The sequence below is a fragment of the Microcaecilia unicolor genome, chromosome 4 (assembly GCF_901765095.1).
Source record: "Microcaecilia unicolor chromosome 4, aMicUni1.1, whole genome shotgun sequence".
Taxonomy (NCBI): domain Eukaryota; kingdom Metazoa; phylum Chordata; class Amphibia; order Gymnophiona; family Siphonopidae; genus Microcaecilia; species Microcaecilia unicolor.
This window is the reverse complement of record NC_044034.1, coordinates 262,033,603-262,055,147: the sequence shown is the minus strand read 5'-3', so window position 1 is coordinate 262,055,147 and position 21,545 is coordinate 262,033,603. Positions and strand designations below refer to the sequence as shown.

The 21,545-nt window shown below is 42.2% G+C and overlaps 1 protein-coding gene across 2 annotated transcripts in view; it reads right to left on the bottom strand.

The window, feature by feature from the left end:
• Positions 1-226: 226 nt before the first annotated feature.
• RGPD4 (RANBP2 like and GRIP domain containing 4) overlaps positions 227-21,545 on the bottom strand; it is a 294,599-nt gene continuing 273,280 nt past the window's right edge. For both annotated transcript variants that reach the window (XM_030201471.1, XM_030201472.1), the window contains exons 27-28: positions 18,727-19,000; positions 227-931 (exon numbers count right to left, since the gene is read on the bottom strand). In XM_030201471.1, the coding sequence (XP_030057331.1) occupies positions 810-931; positions 18,727-19,000 (396 nt within the window). In that variant the 3' untranslated portion in view covers positions 227-809. The remainder of the gene's footprint in view (positions 932-18,726; positions 19,001-21,545) is intronic.

The following is a 21,545-nucleotide window of genomic DNA, read 5'->3' as shown; positions in this document are numbered from 1 at the left end:
CCCACATTTAACTTGCAGATCTCCAGAAAGAATATGATGGCAGGTAAGGAATGTGAAGATCCATCCAATTTGTCCAATTTGCTTTGTTCTGCATTCCACAGAACACAGTTAACATCTGAATTAACTAATTGGGTTTCTGACACATAAAATAAGCAAAAATACTACCTGTATCTTTTTAAAGACAACTTTACAATAAGATACTTAATATTTATTGTACTTTATTTACAACACTTGACATTTAGAAAAAAATTAAATCTGTATCCACACAAATATACCAAGCTTCATAAATCAGTAGGTAAATCAGTATTACTACCACTTAATTATTTGCCAAGAGAAAAAGCAAACAATAACTTTAAATATGAGTATGTGTTTTGTTCATTCTTTAATCCACAACATTCAGATGCACTGAACATCTATCTCTGTGTGGCAATTTTTCAGTTCTAGCTTGCTATGAAATTAGGGTTGTCATCTTATGTAGTGATGTGGTTGCTAGACGTCACTTGCAAACATGAAATGATCTGGGAGTCACTACAAAAAGCACAAGCTCTCAGACAGCTCCTCACAATGATTTAATAACAAGAATTGCAAACAAAGCAATACCATGCCCTTAGAGCTGAGAAGGAATGAGAACAGAAAACCCATGGGGTTTTAATTGCCACCACATATCCAAGATTATCAAAAATTTTAAGATTCCTGGATCCAGAAAGCCTGTGAACTCAAAACACTCATGTGCTTATAATTTTTCACACAATTTCTTCTTTTTTTTTCCTGCAGTTTGTTAAAACCAGTAACCAGACAAGGTTATAAAATTAAGATACATTCTGCAATCCCAGCAAATTCTGTTGGCATTCCTCAAATATCTTCTTGAAGGAATCCATCAGTTGCTCAGTTTTAAATTTCACAGCAAGATGTTCAAACTTTGCTTCTCCATCTAAAAAACAAATTTAAAAAGAATTTAAAAGGTTATACACACATTGCTATTCATCCCAAGTTTCACGTCAATACTATTGACCAAAGCTGCTTTGTATGATCCCTGTCCTCTATTCTAGAATATAAACAGCAGCAAAGAATAAATTTGAAGAGTTTAAAAAAAATTCTATATAGCATTAAAAGATACATATCATGAGTATTATACAGTGTAACATTTAAAGGAGCCTTCTAGAGGTTTTGAGATTGCCCTATGTGTATCCAGTACTCTGCAATGAGGGAGCAGACCATTCAGCTCATGAGCTTAATGATCTACACATGCTCAAAGGCACCTCCCTCCTCATTCAGGGGTCCTTTTACAAAGGTGCGTCAGCATTTTTAGTGTGAGCTAAACGCTAGAGACACCCATAGGAATATATGGGTGTCTCTAGCGTTTAGCACGTGCTAAAACATAGCACGCCTTTGTAAAAGACCCCCCTCAATCGGAGTTCTAGCTCAGCTCTCAAGGTTGAATGGAGTAGATGGACTGCAGTGGGTTCCAATGGGATAGCATACAAGATTTTGAGACATTTTCTCCCAAATACAACTACAAAATGCCTACACAGTTTGAAAAGGCAGCTGAACAGGTGAAAAGATTGAAGACAGACTCCCATTATAGAACTTAATGGTAATGTAAAAGGATACCAAAAAAGCATAAAACTCTGACGTACTGTGACTTGAGGACACAAAGGTCTAATGCTTACCAGGATCTTTGGCTCTCAGAGCTATTACCAATATTCTTTGTATTACAGAAAAAAGGGAATGTGAAGTTGGTGCAGTGTTTTTCCAGACAGGTGAAGGCAGAGTACTGTACAATACTATAAAGTTTTCTGTTATTTATAAATTCAATCCCTCTCTCTCTGCAAACATGTAGACATTTAAAGTAAATATATAATCCTGGGCAAAAATTAATTCCATCATTTGATGGATTTAATTAAAATGTTTGGGGTGGAGGGGTGACATCTGTGTCAGCAGTAAAGGGACAGTGGGAGGGGGGAGGGCACTTTTGAACATCAAGAGGAAAAGCCACTGTGAAGTTGCACCAGCTGCCCAAGTATTTTGTGTTACTGTTGGTAACATGCACACTAAATACACTCCAGGGAATGTGTCAAAAACATCAACAATCCACCAACATAAAAAAACAAACATATTAAGTAGAATATTTGCAGTATACTGGAAATATAAGCAGGGGAATTTAACACTTGGCTCCCAGCCAACCCTAGCTCCCCCCCCCCCCCCCCCCCCCACTCCCAGTTCAGCATCTTCCTGTTGGCCATTTGAACAGTGATGATCAGCTGTAACAAATTCTGTGGTTACTGACAACCATAAAATGTTTTGCCTATCAATGTTTTTGGCAAATTGCCAAATAACCACCGAGCTTCAGATCTGCTGGCCCTTAGTTTACTGTTCAGTTACTAAATGTATACACAGAAGAAGCAAAACCTCGCAGAGCAGGAAATGGGTGACAACAGCGAAGGTGACTCAAAAATCTCTGTAGCATCATCTGCTGATTTTTGAGTCACCTTTGCTGTTGTGTCACCTGTTCAGTTACCAAACATGTTTGGAATATATGTTATCTGTATTGGCTGCACGTTGGTACACAAAATTATTTATGCAGACGCCCCAATCTACATGCTAAACCTCGTAGACCTTCCTCCCAGAAACGCCACAAGATCATCCTGTAAATTTCTCAACCTGCACTACCCCAGCTGCAAAGGACTTAAATACAAGATGATGCACGTCACTACCTTCTCTTACAAGAGCACGCAGATATGGAATGCATTACCTACAGACCTGAAAGCAATCAAAGAAATATCTATCTTTCGGAAATCTCTGAAAACATTCTTCTTCAACAAGGCCTACATTGAGAACTTATAACCTCACTAAGTCTACTCAACTATGAGCGCACACCTCCTATAATTACCCTCTCTTCCCTCACCCCTTCCTAAGCACTACACACTACTAACTGTATCTGATATCCTGATATGACAATGTCAACAAATCTATGTAAGCCACATTGAGCCTGCAAATAGGTGGGGGAATGTGGGATACAAATGCAATAAATAAATAAATACATACATACATACATACATACATACTAGATCAGCAGGCTGAAAACCAGGGAAACCAGAGCTCAGATGCCACTGCTGCTTGGACAAATCATTTAACTCTGTTGCCTCAATGGAGGAACAGCCCTGATGGCTAGATCAGTGGGCTGAGAACTAGGGGAGCACAGTTCAAATCCCGCTGCAGCTCCTTATGATCCTGGACAAGTCACTTAACCCTAAATGTACACCGCTTTGATAGCTTTCAGGCTTGTAGGTGGTATATAAGAAAATTTAACTTAACAAAATACCAAAACAAAAGAAAACAGGGGTGACATGATACAGACGTTCAAATATTTGAAAGGTATTAATCCGAAATGAACCTTTTTCGGAGACAGGAAGGCGGTAGAACTAGAGGACATGAATTGAGGTTGAAGGGAGGCAGACTCAGGACTAATGTCAGGAAGTATTTTTTCCCCAGAGAGGGTGGTGGATACGTGGAATGCCCTCCCGTGGGAGGTGGTGGAGATGAAAACAGTAATGGAATTCAAACATGCGTGGGATAAACGCAAAGGAATCCTGTTTAGAAGGAATGGATCCACGGAATCTTAGCGGAGATTGGGTGGCAACGCTGGTAATTGGGAAGCAAAACCGGTGCTGGGCAGACTTCTACGGTCTATGCCCTGATCGTGACTGGATAGGGATCGGCTTGAGCAAGTTTTAAGGGGCTTTGACATTAGCTTCAGAACTTTTAGTACAAGAGTGCTGGGCAGACTTATACGGTCTGTACCCCGAGAATGGAAAGGACAAATCAAACTCCTCTCTCATCTACCACCCCTGTCAACTAGAATTGCCCTCTTTCCCCATCCAGCATCGCCCCATCTCTCTGACCTTCCCATCCAGCATTCCCCCATCTCTCACTCCCCTATTTTTCTTCCCTTCCAATCCAACATCATCCAATCTTTTATAGGATTAACTTTAAAATATTGCTTTTAATGCATTACAAAATGTACATAATGATGCCTTTTGTTTACTTATCTTCTAAACATTAATCAAGCAGTGTGTTCACTAAGCTGGCATTATTTTCCTGGCCAGGAGCATCAGGCTGCAAAGCCACAGCCCAACGCTCCCCATCTTGTTCTTAAAAGGGTGGGCGTTCGAGATATCTCTGTCAGCTTCACTGCTTAGCTCCTTCAGGGGTATACTGTTTGGTTTGTGTTTGTATGGGTGTGTGTTGCCTGTGTGGAGGGTAGGGATGGGAATGCGTTTGGGAGTTCTGTATTAGCACTTCCTATTGTTCATATCTGTTGGATTTATCTTCTTCCCATTTTTTGGATGGGGGTACAGAGGGTTGTGGGTGGTGGGGTTGGGGGAGACAGGAGATATCCTATGGGAAATCTTTGATGGCTAACTTGTATTGTATATGGATTCTAATTTCTTGCCTGTTGTATTTGTAAACACTGGCTCCTTTATTGTGTTATTACAGTTTGTCACCAATAAAAAAGTTTTTGTATAAAAAGGGCTGGGCATTCGTTCTCCCCTATCCCCCCCCCTCCCACCAAGATATTTCCCTCTGTCCTGTAAAGGCTCCCTCCTTTCCCCCCATAGCACCCTCACCTTCCCATTGATCCCATAAGGCCTAACTTTACAAATCCTTATGGTCAGGACAGCAGCAATCTCCAGTTGCTCCTGCCACTGCTGGTGTCAGGTTCCAAATGGTGCTGGTGACTCCTATTGGGCGTCTCACAGTACTATCACTAGGGATTAAATTGCCATAGGATAGGGATAAACCCAAAGACTGGGGGCAGGGGCATTAGGAGGGAACTCTGACCTGATGCTCTTGGCCACTATGAATAGCACAGATTGGAAGGCTGATTGCAAGCTGGGCCATTCATATACCATTGGAGTGAATGACCTGCAATACTGAGATATCACGTCCATATGAAGCTAAGGTATGATAAAACCTGACTTCTACAGCAACTCAATAATTATCCTCCTTAGTGTAAGCCTGGTGGACTTCAACCCAACTGAAAACAAATCCAATGCTACTTGCCACCTGCTGGAGTACTAACTATTCTCAATATACAAAAGTACTATAATGCTATCTGCATAAAAATTATAATTCAAATGTATAGAAAGAGCAGCTAATAGGGCCAAACCTTGTGCTACTCCACTAGGAGGTGCAGCCAGCCCTCCAATTTTGGGGGTGGCCAGAGTGAACTGGGAGGGGAATAATGCATTCCTCTTTAACCCCCGTGCTAACTATACCTTTGCTAGTGGAGATGCCGAGGCCCCGCCAGTCCAATACAATGCCTGAGCTGCTCCTATCTTCCTCACGCTGCTTCCTTCCTACAGATGGTGGAACGCCGGGACTTCTCACAGATGCTCTGAGCATGCACGAGAAGTCTGGCACCAGTGGCTGAAGGCATGCCGCCAACGTCTGCAGTCAGGAAGCAGCGTGAGGTGAACAGTGGCACTGCATTTATTTGGCTGGCGGGCACCCCTGTCACCAAAGGTAAAGGGGTGCTGCTTTTCTGGAGGGGGCCCGAGCCCAAAGTGGAGGGGCCTAGGCCCCCCTGTATAGTTATTTGGCAGCTCAGGCCTGAGACTTTGGTTCAGACTCCAAAATGGTATAAAAACTTACAGGCCAAGGGAAGAATTGGTTTTAAAAAGTACATTTTCTAAGCTGACTTTAGCTTGATAGTTTCTGACTTCGTAACAGGTGCATGAAAAAAGGAGAAGTGAAAAGAACATTGTGGTTAGAAGAAGACTGGCCATCTGCCAGAAAAAGGGGAGTGTTTGTTCCAAGGGTAAAGATAGCAAAATCTGTGGTTAAGCGTCATTCGGCCACCTGGGCCATTTACGTAGGAATAGTTTTTTAGAACTCCAATAGAACCTAATGGAAGAAAAGGGTATAAATATGGTTGGCATTTGGTATGTAACAGAAGACTTAGAGACTAGGGGCTGACCTGTGTCATCTCTGTCAAAAGATCTCTACATAAGAATACTTTGCTCCATCTCTATGTCTATGTAATTTGATTTGAGTGAGTAATAAACTTCAAGCCTGAACCTGTCTCTCATCTTCCTTATTTCTTACTTATGGGAAATGGTTAATTTGATATGGACAGTGAAAAGATTAACCAGAATAAAATGACAAGACTTCTGGGACTGACTGGGGAAGTGTACATCCCTAGACAGACCCTAGACAGTATTGTTTGGTCCATGGATGGTCCATGGTTACTTACTTTAGATGGGGACTTAGTGGGTCAACGATTGGAGTCAGATGGGGTTCCTAACAGCCTTCCCCACATAAGCCTAAATTTAGGGGACCCAGAAACCCCCTAATATTTTCACCCCGTGGCTATGCCACTGTAGGTCACAATTCCAAACCAACTCAATGACTCACCAACAAATATTTATTTCCCACAAATCAGACAGGAACAAAATTATTCTATTATTGATAGACCGTTACCCAGTTCTGATTTATATCAAACAGAATAGAATCAAAAGCTGCAAAGTTGTCAAGAAAAGCTACCCCAATCACCTTTTATTCTATGCAGAAAGCCACATCCACTATTGATGCAAACAGAGTCTCCGTACTTCTTACCAAAACTGCCAGGCATATATGTTAAATCACCTGTAATTGCACCAATACCACCTGCACAACAATCTCTGAAAAAAAAGAGGAAGCTAGAAATTGGCTGCTATTTAAAATAGTTGAACAAGGAGAATTACTGCCTTCTTAAATTAAGTCAAAAACGTATGCCTTCTCAACTAGCTGTTAATCAGTTTAGGTAAGACAGGACCATCAGGATTACAAAGGAAGGTGATAGTATAGTATAAAAGCAATGATAGCAATCACAAAACATTAAGGTTCTGGACGTCAAACGAAGTGACTCCAAATGAGTGCATACTTCAAGGAGACGTGGCAAGGTAGAGAGTTCTCTGTATATTAGAACAGTAGTGGACTAAATTATACAGTAGTAAGGGCTAGAAAATCTGTTATGAAAAGTCTATAAAAAGAAGAGAAGAATATGATTTTTAAACAAGTGGGGAATGCATGGCTAACAGAACTCTCCCCAACTACTCTGTATCAGGGGCGTAGCCAGACCTTATGGGCACATTTTGAGTGCCACCCCGCTGCTACCTCCCCCCCCCCCCCCCCACTGCCTTGCTCCTCCTCGCACCCCCCCACCTCGCCTTGCAAATACCTTTGCTGGCAGGGGTCCCCACCCCCGCCAGCCAAAAGCCTTCTTCAGCGCCGCCTCTAGCGCAGCTGTGTTCCTGCCCTGCTCTTCTCGCTCCTCCTGTCCACGCCGACACTCCTTCTCAGTTTCAGCGTGCACAGGACAGGAGGAGCAAGAACAGCAGGGCAGGAACAGGTCTGCGCCGGAGACAGCGCTGAAGAAGGCTTTGGCTGTCGGGGGTTGAGGACCCCCGACAGCCAAACCAGGGGCCTGGACATAATTTGTGGGGGCCCAGGCCTCCCGTAGCTACGCCCCTGCTCTGTATGTGCATACAAGTGTATGTGCTGGGGTAGTTGTGATTGTTTTTTTTTTTTTTTAGCAGCAGCAGCAATATGCAGGGTGGTGCAAAGGTGGGGGGGTGTTGGGTCAGTGTACAGGATGGTAGAAAGGAGAGTAAATTTGGGGGGGTGAAAGCAATTACAGGGGAGGCAATTTTAGGTAGTGGGGGCAGTCTGTGGGGTAGTTTTTGGCGGTGGAAATGTTTCTGTGATGGTCACGTTGTTGCCGAAGTTAGTTTTGAGGTTAGGAGCAATCTGTAGAGTGGTGACACCAGTGTTGGTGAACAGTGTTTGAAGATGGGGGCAGTTTTTAGGAGGTTGGGAGAATAGAGAATAAAGAGAACAGATAGAGTAAACTCCTTTCAAGCTTCTATGTTTCACCGTATATAAATTTCTATGCTACAAAAACTGAAACGTCTCCCACAGAAATGCACTGGGCCTGTTTGTATGTGGGGGAGGAAGGATGACTTAGCCCATTTTCAAAATTCAATGTCTCTTTTTACTGGTTTTTCCTCATGTACCAAGTTTCATCTCATCCTATTAAATTTTCATAGAGTCTTGTTCCAAACATTTTTGGAAAAAAAAAAAAAAAAAAAAAAAAAAGATCATTCAGAAGATACAAATGATCACAAAGAGAAGGCATGGTAAATTTTGGAATAGTAATAATAATAGGGCATGAAGGGCTATCTGGAAAACAGAAATGCAACAAAAGATATGAGCAAAAGACAGTTAAGAATGTAGAGCAGGCTGCTAAGATTTATTTCACATACGTTAGTGTGAGAGACAAAGATGAAAATGTGTAACCTGTAGAAGACCAGGAAAGAGCGAAAATACGAACCAAATACTTTTGCTCACTAAAGAGAATTTGAAAACCACCCCAAATAGCAGGAATGGATATTTATATTAGTGGTGTAGATTGTTTATTTTCTCCGAATCTGCCTTTGCTAATCCAGCAGCGGAAGCAGTGGCCCGTCTCATCTCTCTGGGCAAAGTTACATATGCCCTCCAAATATCTAGCTTTCCCAACCTTGAATCTGCTCATGACAGGCTTACACCATCAGGCAGTATGGACTCTTGTAATTAGGAAGGAACCCAGTATGTAGTAGATATAATAAGATAGTTTATTACAATCTTACCAATGGTAATACAGGTAGGTTAAGCATTCACATAATGGAACCGCATATCATGGCACGTCCTCTCTCTCTAGCCTTCTGGAGTCTCCCTTCTTCTCATCTCGTCTCGACTCGACTGAACTAATACTCCTCAAACTGCTGCTTATATACAATTTTGGCCCTATTCATTTCAATGGACCCCAGCTGTCTCAACTGGGCTCCTAGTCCTTATCAGTTGATCAGAATGACTTCACATATTCCCAAACCTTCCTGTAGCCCCCCCTTTGGATGGTCCCATCTGGGGTGCAGCTGACCCAGCACTATCTCTACGTAACCATAGCAACTCTTGCTTATGACGTCTTGCAGGTGCCAATCTCAGGATTGTTTATAGAGTAGATCGCCCCCACCCTTGCCAGTTCAGCACTTGAATATTGGCAGGCAAGTTGTTATCAGGATTGACTTTAAAAAGGCAGATGGGGTGGCTTGAAGAGCTAACAAGGCAAGCGGCATTGTAGTGCTCAACTAGGCCATTGCTAGTAGGTTTGTAAATACAAATAGTATGATGTGAAATACTTAGTACAGGAATAAAAAGACTTTAGGAACTCATCAAAAATGAAAACCATTGTCTGTAGTAATTTTGCAGGGATTGCCAAATATGGGAATAATCTCTTTGATGCAAGGATAAGCTTCTATTTATTATTATTATTTTGTTTTAAATTTGATTAGAAAGCATCCACGCAGACAAGCAGGTACATTTTAACTTTGACAGGTATCTGCATATCTGTAAAATCAGCATAGGCCTGGCCCTTGCACAAGTGACCAGTAGGTATACAGCAGATGATACACTGATCTGGAATGACATTAGATACAGAAGCTTGCTCATGTGGTATTCAAATTTGTTGCCAGTAATTCTTATACATTGCTTGAGAAACAGAAAAGCATTATGAACAGAAAAATTTAGAGAATTAGAGAAATTCAGTATTGGGTAAATTCTAAGGGATACCCATTCTTGTGAAATACCTAATCCAGGAAAGGGTACTTATTATTATGAAAAAGAAATAAGCAGTTAGTGTAGAGACTTCAACTATTGTTGTGTGTAAATAAATGTGATCTGTTTGAGAGCATATACAAATATAGAAACAAAATATAGATATTATATGGGCATAACACTGTTTGTTGTTATTGTGTAGACAGACAAAAAGCATTATAACTCAAAAAGCTTTAGGTAGAATAGAAGGCCTCATATAAATAGAGCACAGAGGATAGCAGATACATTACCACATTCAAACGTTTCAAAATTCCTCTGGACCTTCTCTTCACCATCGCGACTTGCGAAAATCTTTCTTAAGGGTCTGTCATGTGAATGTCTACTTATATGCACTTATAGAAAGCACATCCAATGATACATGAACAGCTAAACCATTTTACATTGCAAACATTTCTGAAACCTATCATATTTGAAAATATCATTTCCTTATAACCTTTATAATTCTCCCCAAAATGAATGGGATTCTCACATCCAATTACCTTCCTCCGCAACTTAATCAAAACTATACTGGAAATGTGTATCATGGTAGCCCCATGGTGGCTAAAAAGAAGGAAAAAAAACAATTTGCAAAGTCAGAAAAATAAAAATAATTTAAAACTAAATAAAGTTGAATGGCAGGCTTTGAACCCATCAACTTGGTCATAAGGAATGAGTGCAGTAGAAAAGAGAGTATGGACTAAGTAAATGATCAGGATCGAGAAAGCAGCCTGTTCATTTCCATTGCATAAGTTTTGCTTGTGTAACTGAAGACTGCAAAATAGAGAAAAAAAAAATAAAAAAACCTTGTGAAGGGGGGTGGAGGGGACGTCAGGGGGAGGTGGGTAGGAGGCATAGAGGAAGGAGGGGCCGTGCGGGGAGAGGAAGGGAGGGCTGAGGGGGAAGAGGAGGGGCTATGGAGGGAGAGGAAGGGAGGGCCGAGAGGGAAGAGGGGGGCTATGGAGGGAGAGAAGGGAGGGCTGAGGGGTAGAGAAAGGGAGGGAAGAGGGGGGGCTATGGAGGGAGAGAAATGGAGGGCTGAGGGAGAAGAAGGGGGCTGTGGAGGGAGAGAAAGGGAGGGCTGAGGGGAAGAGAAAGGGAGGGCTGAGGGAGAAGAGGGGGGCTATGGAGGGAGAGAAAGGGAGGGCTGAGGGAGAAGAGGGGGGGCTATGGAGGGAGAGGAAGGGAGGGCTGAGGGGGAAGAGGGGGGCTGTGGAGGGAGAGAAAGGGAGGGCTGAGGGGGAAGAGAAAGGGAGGGCTGAGGGGGAAGGGGGGGCTGATGGGGGATAGGAAGGAGGGGGTAGAGGTGGAGTATGGGGTGGGGTTAATGCATCTGGGGTGCGCAGTGGCAGGGTAAGATCAGGACCAAAGGACACCTGACCTGCTGTTACCTGGCGTGCCAGGTCATCAGCTAAATTGCTGTTATTAGGGGATTGGACGAGTGATCTGTATAATATAGATCAAGCATAAAGGAGTCTAGAATTTGGGCATGAAAAAGTGCAGTGCATTTTAAATATTCCTCTGTCCTGTAATTCAGCAGCTGAGGGGCCTGGCAAGAGGGGAATGAAGAGTTATGCTAGCCCTTGCTCTCAGTAAAATACAGGCCAATGGCTCATAATAAGAGCTAGGCTTCTTAAAATCAGAATCATCTCTGATACAAAAGAGAGCTAGCTTGTAAAAATCAGAGATCACCTTTGACACAGTTACATTTCACTGTGGCAAGTGCTGAACTGGCAAGGGTGGGGGCGATCTACTCTATAAACAATCCTGAGATTGGCACCTGCAAGACGTCATAAGCAAGAGTTGCTATGGTTACGTAGAGATAGTGCTGGGTCAGCTGCACCCCAGATGGGACCATCCAAAGGGGGGGCTACAGGAAGGTTTGGGAATATGTGAAGTCATTCTGATCAACTGATAAGGACTAGGAGCCCAGTTGAGACAGCTGGGGTCCATTGAAATGAATAGGGCCAAAATTGTATATAAGCAGCAGTTTGAGGAGTATTAGTTCAGTCGAGTCGAGACGAGACGAGATGAGAAGAAGAAGGGAGACTCCAGAAGGCTAGAGAGAGGACGTGCCATGATATGCGGTTCCATTATGTGAATGCTTAACCTACCTGTATTACCATTGGTAAGATTGTAATAAACTATCTTATTATATCTACTACATACTGGGTTCCTTCCTAATTACAAGAGTCCATACTGCCTGATGGTGTAAGCCTGTCATGGGCAGATTCAAGGTTGGGAAAGCTAGATATTTGGAGGGCATATGTAACTTTGCCCAGAGAGATGAGACGGGCCACTGCTTCCGCTGCTGGATTAGCAAAGGCAGATTCGGAGAAAATAAACATATTGGTAGCCAGAGGATGGTTACTCCCTCTTGGGCTTCGAATCTGCCTTTGTAAATTTATTTAAAATTGCCCAAAGAGCTATAAGTTCTAAACCCTTTTTCTCACATTTTTTAAATATCCTTATCCAGGGTCCCAAAACTGCCATTTCTTTCTGTAGCTTTTAAAAGTTTTCCCTATCAAGTGCTGTAGTTCACTATCTCAAGGACATGAGAATCTGGGAAGCTTGCCCACTTTAGCTGCCTTATCAGTCCAGCACTGCTTCGGCAGAGGAGGCTCTACAGTTCACTTTTAAAAGCTCAGAAAGTGATTTTTTTTTCCCCCCTTTTCCGTTCGTTTTTTTGTCCCTGTTCTATGCTGAAGTGGTACAAGTTAAACAGTCATTTACACAGGTATTCTTTTTAACCTCTCGCTGTCTATCCTCTGTCAACTGTATTGCTCCTAAATCCATCTAACTAACTCCCTCTCTTATCTTTTTCATATCTTTCAACTCCGGTTTCCCCTCGAAACTGGTACAACTTTTTTTTTTCAACATATTCTCGACGGTGGACTTATGCAAGGGTCCTTCCCTTAACGCCGATGAGATTTATGATTCCCTATCTCTAGATTTTCAGTCTGCCTCCTTCGGCAGCACTTTCTGATACATAAACAGCCTTCCCCTGGCTGCGGTCCCAAATTACCACCTTTAGCTGGGTTATTTTTTTTTAGTTAGCCAGTTTCCAATTACTGGAGACTGATCCCACCCTTTGTGTAGGTTCTGGACTTCTTACAGTCTGTGGGTTGCTGCGCTTTCCCCAGTACTAATAAAGGGAGTAAGAAGCACCTTCTAACCTCTACCAAGGTACTTTTGAAGGTTTTGGGCTTTGTGCAGGACAATTTTTTGAGACTGGCCATTGCACAGTACATTTTCTTTGTCTTGTTTCTGGGCAAGTGGCCAACCATACATTGTTTACCGATTCAGCCCTGCCTGTGCTGTCTAAAGACACTCACTGAAGCAGGATAGACAAGCTGATTTCAAACACACTTTTTACTGTCCTTGTGCACAGCTGTGGGTTTCTCTTAGGGTCCCTCTTTAAATCTGCCACCTTTAAATCTGGGCATCTTTAAAATTGGGCATCGAACGGAACACTTACTTTATGTTCAGGGTTTCTTGTTTCTGGGAAGGCTGCCAATCCTAGCTTGCTTACCAATTCAGTCCTGCTGAAGCAGCATAGCCACGCTGATTTTAAAAGTAGTTTTATCCTTACTGTCCCAGCCCGTTGTGAATATATAGAATTGATTGTCTAGGTGCCTCTATATGGGGTACTTTCCAAATTGTCTCCCACATTAATTTTTTATTGTGAATACCAACAAGTGGTTTTTTGGGGTTGCCCTCATTCAGGTACTATAATTTTAGCTGACCATTACGTTTTTTTTAAATAGGTTTTTTTTTTTTTTTGTTCACCGGTCTACAGTTGGCCGAGAGGTTTTATATTGGTCAAGGTGACCAAGAGTTCCAGTTTAATACTGAGGGATATTTTTGTATTCCAGTCTAAATTGACTGAGGGTTATTCCAGTTCTAGGTGTGGAACTGAGGGTTCTTCTTTTCCCCGGTCTACCGTGACCGAGAGTTTGTCCAGTCCAGAGAGGCTGAGGGTCCAGTCCAGTGAAACTGAGGGTCAAGTCCAGTGACACTGAGGGTCCAGTTCAGAGTAACTGAGGGTTGGCTTCTTTTCCCCGGTCTAGCGTGACCGAGAGTTTGTCCAGTTCAGAGTAACTGAGGGTTGGCTTCTTTTCCCCGGTCTAGCGTGACCGAGAGTTTGTCCAGTTCAGAGTAACTGAGGGTTTGTTTGTTTTTTTGTCCGATCTCCTGACAGAGGTTGAGGAGTTTTTTTTCCTTCCGGTTCCTGGTGAACCGCGGTTTTTTTTGTAATACAGGTAACCTTTAGCCACCCTGTCTTAAGTGTCTTGTAATGGATCCTGAGTGTACTCTCAATAAGTGGACGCACTAATTGATGGGCCAGGATTAGACCGCGGGGTTTTGCTAAGTACCTTGACTATTACAAACACATATTGAGGATTTTTTGTTTGCGTGCACATTGTAATTTTTTTGTTTTGTTTTGTTTTTGACCGGTTCAGCTATAATTGTACCTTTATGAAATTGCCCTAGGCAACCTTTTCTTTTTACTTAGACTTATTCACAGGTTTCCTTCCCTTTTGTGAAGTATCCCTGCACACTTGAAAGTTCTGAAGACAGGTAAGTATAAAATTCACTTCATTTTTGTTAGAATCAATTTCTAATGAAGATTTAGTCAGTCTATTAAACCCCTTTCACACTGTAATAAAGTTAAGCACATAATTACACAACACCAGTTGTACCACCCTTTGTGCCATATACTTTTCTGACTATGACCAAGCCCAAGCCCTTAGACACAATTCTAAAGTTCTTCCAGAATGAAACAAAGGCTCTCACCCGTATCTGTAAGAAATGGTTCAAAGTTTGGAATGCCAAGGATAACACCCTTGATTGGCCCGTGTCCAGCTTTTTTGAACCTGCCAAATTACGTGGTTTAATTACTTACAACAACTCCCATAAAAAAGTGAAGTCCAGAGATAAAGATCTCAATGCCATAGACAAATTTATTCTTATTGGGGAGCAAGACGGTAATTCTAATCCTCTGCTCAACACCCAAAGCCCAGCACATCCACCTTTGGATGACACTGCATCCATGGCTGTACCTTCATATGAGGGGACTCCGCCTCCATATGAGCCAGGTCTTTCCAACAAACTTTTAAATTGTGGCATTGCCATTGGATATACGCCCATACCACCCCACCTTCTGAATCCCACACCTCCACTTCCCCCCACCCATCCCATCACTCTGAACAAGCCCACATCTGTACAGATCTCCGGTACGGTAGATCTGTCACCTGTCCCTGTTCCTTCCGGTCCAGGACCCATGATTCCAGGTGCTGTTGCCCCTGCCATCCCCCAGCCCACTGATCCAGGTGCTGCCATCCCTGCCATTCCTCCAACCATTGTTCCAGGTGCCGCCACCACAGTTGCAGGTGCTGCTATCCCTATTATCCTTCAACCTGTCATCCCAGGTGCTGTTATACCTGTTCCTCCTCCCGTTCTTCCTCAACCTGTACCCCTGCCAAGTGTCCCTACTACTGCAATCCCTTCTAGCACTGGACCAGAATCCCGGCTCCAGACCCGCCCTTCAGTCCCAAGATCTGTAACCTTTAAACAACCCTCTAAAACAGTAAAATTTAAACAACCATCTAAACCAGTGAACCCCTTGTCACTCCCTATCACTTTGGGCAATGCTAATCTAGGTCAGTTACAAATTAACTCTGTGTCTACCCTTGACAAAATAGACAAAGCTCCCAATGTCTTGCGACAACCAGGAGTTGTCAGTCTAGATTGTGGCGAGCATATTAGGTGTGGGCGCTGTCATAGGTTGGGCCATTTTTCTGCCATATGTCGACAGTCTTTTCATAAGCATGCCCGGCGTAATAATCCCCCTGTCCAGCAATCATTCCCTTTGTGGAACCCGGACCAAAGCCATTCTCAATAACTAGGCGTGGACCGTACCTGAGCACATTATTTGGACCCTATAATCACTTTGCTCAACTGTACTATTGTGAAGAACAATGCTTAAACTATTAGATTAAAGATTAGAAGTTATCCTGAGTGTGTTTGGTAATATTCTAGTTTTAGTAGTCCTACTGTCTCTTCTGACTTAATTCTAAATAGTGGTTACTTCCTACACTGTCTTGAATTACTGTATTATCCATATATGTTTTTTTTTACCATACCTTGTGCTAACATGCCATGGTTTAATGCCATTACTTTATCTGATATTTACTTAGAAATGAAATGGTCCCAGTTCATCAGGCTTTTTAACTCCAGAATCCCCTGTAATAGATTTGTTTTTGGCTAACTTTTTAAATATATTGTGCAACTCATTCTTAGAGAAAAAATACAACAGAATGGTCTTGTGTCCATCTGGTTTGATCCCGAGTTACTCAGACCTACAAATGCATTCTTCTGTGCTTCATGCTTAAAGCTGCATCTCTGCTTTTCTGTGTGTAAACGCTCACACTGGGAAAGCCTGACAGTTTCATTTTTCTGTACTTCAAGGTCATGCTGAGTACTCTTCCCCCTCCCCCTCCCCTAGCAGAAGTGCCGCTACTTCCAAAACCTTATTACCTGATTAAGACAGAATTCTACGGCGCTTCCCCCTGAAGCCACCGGAAGCCCCTAGCCTGCTTCTTTAAACATTCACTATGAACTCCCGCAAACTAGTTTACAGGTAGAGTTTTTTCCTTACTTTGTTATTCACAGACTGGAAACAAAAAAAGAAAAAATGTGATCCTCTGTTTATTTTTTCCTTTATTTCACACATCTGAATAATGAAGTCTCACTGTTCACTGTCTTCTGACTAACTTTCTTTTGATTAACAGCTGTATTTTCTTTTGCTACTTGTCTATAATACTTGTCTGTAGCACTGAACAGTTTTCTTTAAACTTTTAAAGATAAGCAATGCCGCTGGCAAGATAAAACTCTATTTCTCACTTTTGATTTTTAATAAATTCCCACCGTTTACTGCTTTCTGTTCAACTCTCTTTTGATTTATATTTGTATTTTCTGCTACCGGAGAACTTTAAAGGAAATTCTTTCCCTTCCATTTTCTCTCCGACGTCACTGTGTGTGTAAAGATTTATGAACTGTCTTTCTGTTCGCAAGCACAGATCCGTCTGCCTACAAATTAACTATTTTCTGTTTCACAGCTGCTGGATTAGCAAAGGCAGATTCGGAGAAAATAAACAAGATGTCATTTACAGAACTGGAATGAATAAGATAGATCTATCCTCTTCTATTTTATGGAATTCCTTTCTTAATGTTTTTGTATTAGATTGTAAACCACTTTAATCCACAAAGGCTGAGCGGTATATCAAATTTTAATAAACTGTAAACTGCATGTGGGCATGAATGAACTAAAACCTAAAAACATAAAAGTATAGGGCCAGATGAGCTACATCTTAGGATATTAAGGGAATTTCTATCTTGTTTGCTGACGGATCTGTTCAATTGATCCTTGGAGATCAGAGTGATTTTGCAGAACTGGCAAAGAACAAATGTCCCTCTTCACAAAAGTGGTAATATGAATCATGCAGGAAATTATAAGCCCGTTAAGCTTCCTTCAGTGGTGAGTACACAGACTACTAAATGAAACCCTAGAAAAGTATCTTGAATCAGCAGGATCTGAAGCAACAAGGTTTTAAAAACTGACCGATTTCTTTTATTTAGGGACAGGAGAATCAGATCAGGGATATGTGCTGGATGTGAAGTACTTGAATTTCAGCAAAGCTTTGGATCTTGTCCTATATAGGAGGCTCATAAATAACCTGAGCAGCCTAGGGGTGGGCTTCAAAGTGGTGGACAAAAACTAATGAACTGCAATCCAAGAAAGCTTAAGAGGTGGGGAGCACTTACTAAAAAAGTGCAGAGACATGCACTTTAGATGCAAGATTATGATGTGAACTCAGCATGATCTCATCTGGGTATTTCAAGGTAGCAAAACAGTGTGATACAACACAGACCAGAGCCAGAAGAATGCTCTGGTAAACAGAGACAAGGATAAGGATAGGGATAGGCATAGCTAGTAGAAATAAAGGTAAGTGTTGCCTCTGTCAAAGCTAACCTAGAATAGGGTCTCCAATTTTGAGACCAGATATAGAAAGGATGAAGGTGGTTCAAAGAAGCACTGCTGAAATGATGCAGGGTCTATAGTGAGTCATGAAATAAGAATTAAAAATCCAAACATTTATACCTTGAAGGAAAGGGGATACTGACGGATAGTCCAGTATCCCATAAGTATCCTTTTTTTATAGAAAAAAATACTGTCTAGTACAAAAGATCATGGTAGAGGCTTCATGAGGTAGACTGCTACTACTACTTATCATTTCTAAAGCGCTACTAGACGTATGCAGCGCTGTACACTTGAACATGAAGACTCAGAATAAAAACAATTTTTCACATAAAAGGCGGCAGATACACGACACGGAAGATGAAGGTGGTTCACAGAAGCACTGTTGAAATGGTGCAGGGTCTATAGTGAGTCATGAAATAAGAATTAAAAATCCAAACATTTATACCTTGAAGGAAAGGGGACACTGACTGACTGACGGACAGTCCAGTATCCCATCAGTATCCTTTTTTATAGGAAAAATACTGTCTAGTACAAAAGATCATGGTAGAGGCTTCATGAGGTAGACTCAGAATAAAAACATAATTTGGCAGCAGATACATGACATGGAGAAACTTGACAGCATGGGATAGACACATAGGATTCCTGGTTGTGAAGAAGTGAAAAGAAAGCCTAAAATCATCTGGGGTCTATGGCACTATGCCAGAAATGAGGCTGGGCAAACTAGAAGGAATTTAAGATTACATGCCTTCATCTTCTATGTTAAATTATTTGTTGAAAAGCATGATCATGGCTGCAATATTCTGCACCTGTAAGCAATACTGTTTAAGCATGAGTGGCTGGGGCCCCGCACAGAGTGGCGGGAACGGCTCTGGCCACCTTGTTTTACAAAAGGCAGATTTTGATGAGTCTATTTTGAAACTGCATTTCAAATAAACCATCAATATTGGAAACTTTCAAACAAAATATCTCCACATGAGACACCTCAGATACCATACCCAGGCTTAACTCACCAGCATAATCTGTAGCGATCCAAGTTAGAGCATTGTTAGATGTATTCAAGGGCTTGATTTCCATTGTAGTGGAGATAAGATGATTAGCACACACTTTAAGAACTTGGTCTCGTCTCATTAGAATTCTATAATATTGCCTCTCTGAATGGAAAAGGATTTTTATCTCTCCTACTCCGCGTTCCTTCCACTGATTGACCTCTCTGTCCCATCTGTACAACTTTGCTCTCTCTTTAAACAGAATCTCTTCATCTTCTTCTCCTGATTGCACCTCCACCTTAAAGAACAAAACATTAATATATTACACAAAGTAAATGCTAAGAATTAAAAAAAAAAAAAAAAAAACCCACCACACACACACAAAAAAATACCAACTACTTCATAATCTGATACAATTACCTGTGGCATTCATAGAATCTAAAAATGTCATTAGGAGATACTATAAGCAATTTAAGCATAAAGAACATGTAGAAGCATATTTTCAAAGCACTTAGGGCCCTGTTTACTAAGCTGCGCTGTAGGTGTACAAACTTATTAGTGCACGCTAACAATAGAGACACCTATTATATTCGTATGGGTGTCTCTAGCATTAGCGCGCACTAAAAAGTTTGCATGCCTACAGCACAGCTTAAGCAGGGCCCATAGACTTACAAAGTTTCAAAGTAACCTATGGAACTTTGCAAGTCTGCTTTGAAAATATGGGTCATAGTAACCTATGGATCTTTGCAAGTCTAAGTGCTTTGAAAATGAGCCCCTTTATATGTTCAGTAGGCACTTGTGCTCCAGCATATACAGTGGGGGAAATAAGTATTTGATCCCTTGCTGATTTTGTAAGTTTGCCCACTGACAAAGACATGAGCAGCCCATAATTGAAGGGTAGGTTATTGGTAACAGTGAGAGATAGCACATCACAAATTAAATCCGGAAAATCACATTGTGGAAAGTATATGAATTTATTTGCATTCTGCAGAGGGAAATAAGTATTTGATCCCTCTGGCAAACAAGACCTAATACTTGGTGGCAAAACCCTTGTTGGCAAGCACAGCGGTCAGACGTCTTCTGTAGTTGATGATGAGGTTTGCACACATGTCAGGAGGAATTTTGGTCCACTCCTCTTTGCAGATCATCTCTAAATCATTAAGAGTTCTGGGCTGTCGCTTGGCAACTCGCAGCTTCAGCTCCCTCCATAAGTTTTCAATGGGATTAAGGTCTGGTGACTGGCTAGGCCACTCCATGACCCTAATGTGCTTCTTCCTGAGCCACTCCTTTGTTGCCTTGGCTGTATGTTTTGGGTCATTGTCGTGCTGGAAGACCCAGCCACGACCCATTTTTAAGGCCCTGGCGGAGGGAAGGAGGTTGTCACTCAGAATTGTACGGTACATGGCCCCATCCATTCTCCCATTGATGCGGTGAAGTAGTCCTGTGCCCTTAGCAGAGAAACACCCCCAAAACATAACATTTCCACCTCCATGCTTGACAGTGGGGACGGTGTTCTTTGGGTCATAGGCAGCATTTCTCTTCCTCCAAACACGGCGAGTTGAGTTCATGCCAAAGAGCTCAATTTTTGTCTCATCTGACCACAGCACCTTCTCCCAATCACTCTCGGCATCATCCAGGTGTTCACTGGCAAACTTCAGACGGGCCGTCACATGTGCCTTCCGGAGCAGGGGGACCTTGCGGGCACTGCAGGATTGCAATCCGTTATGTCGTAATGTGTTACCAATGGTTTTCGTGGTGACAGTGGTCCCAGCTGCCTTGAGATCATTGACAAGTTCCCCCCTTGTAGTTGTAGGCTGATTTCTAACCTTCCTCATGATCAAGGATACCCCACGAGGTGAGATTTTGCGTGGAGCCCCAGATCTTTGTCGATTGACAGTCATTTTGTACTTCTTCCATTTTCTTACTATGGCACCAACAGTTGTCTCCTTCTCGCCCAGCGTCTTACTGATGGTTTTGTAGCCCATTCCAGCCTTGTGCAGGTGTATGATCTTGTCCCTGACATCCTTAGACAGCTCCTTGCTCTTGGCCATTTTGTAGAGGTTAGAGTCTGACTGATTCACTGAGTCTGTGGACAGGTGTCTTTCATACAGGTGACCATTGCCGACAGCTGTCTGTCATGCAGGTAACGAGTTGATTTGGAGCATCTACCTGGTCTGTAGGGGCCAGATCTCTTACTGGTTGGTGGGGGATCAAATACTTATTTCCCTCTGCAGAATGCAAATAAATTCATATACTTTCCACAATGTGATTTTCCGGATTTAATTTGTGATGTGCTATCTCTCACTGTTACCAATAACCTACCCTTCAATTATGGGCTGCTCATGTCTTTGTCAGTGGGCAAACTTACAAAATCAGCAAGGGATCAAATACTTATTTCCCCCACTGTACATACATAAAAGTAGACACTTGGAAAACAAAACACCTGGTTGTGTCATATAAGGAAAAACGTCATCTTACTTGATAATTTTATTTCCTTTAGTCTTACTACACTAGTCCAGACGAATGGGTTATGTCCATCTACCAGAGGATATATACAGGGAACAAAAGAACATAAGAGTAGCCATACTGGGTCAGACCAGTGGTCCATCTAGCTCAGAATCCTGTTTTCCAAACAGTGGCCAAAGCCAGGTCACAAGTACCTGGCAGAAACCCAAATCGTGGCAAATACAAATCCCAGGGCAAGCAGTTGCTTCCCATGTCTGTCTCAATAGCAGACTATGGACTTTTCCTCCAGGAATTTGTCCAAACCTTTCTTAAACCCAGATAGCTAACTGCTGAAATAGTTCCAAGTGATCAACCTCTTAAGGGTATCGTGCAGCCTG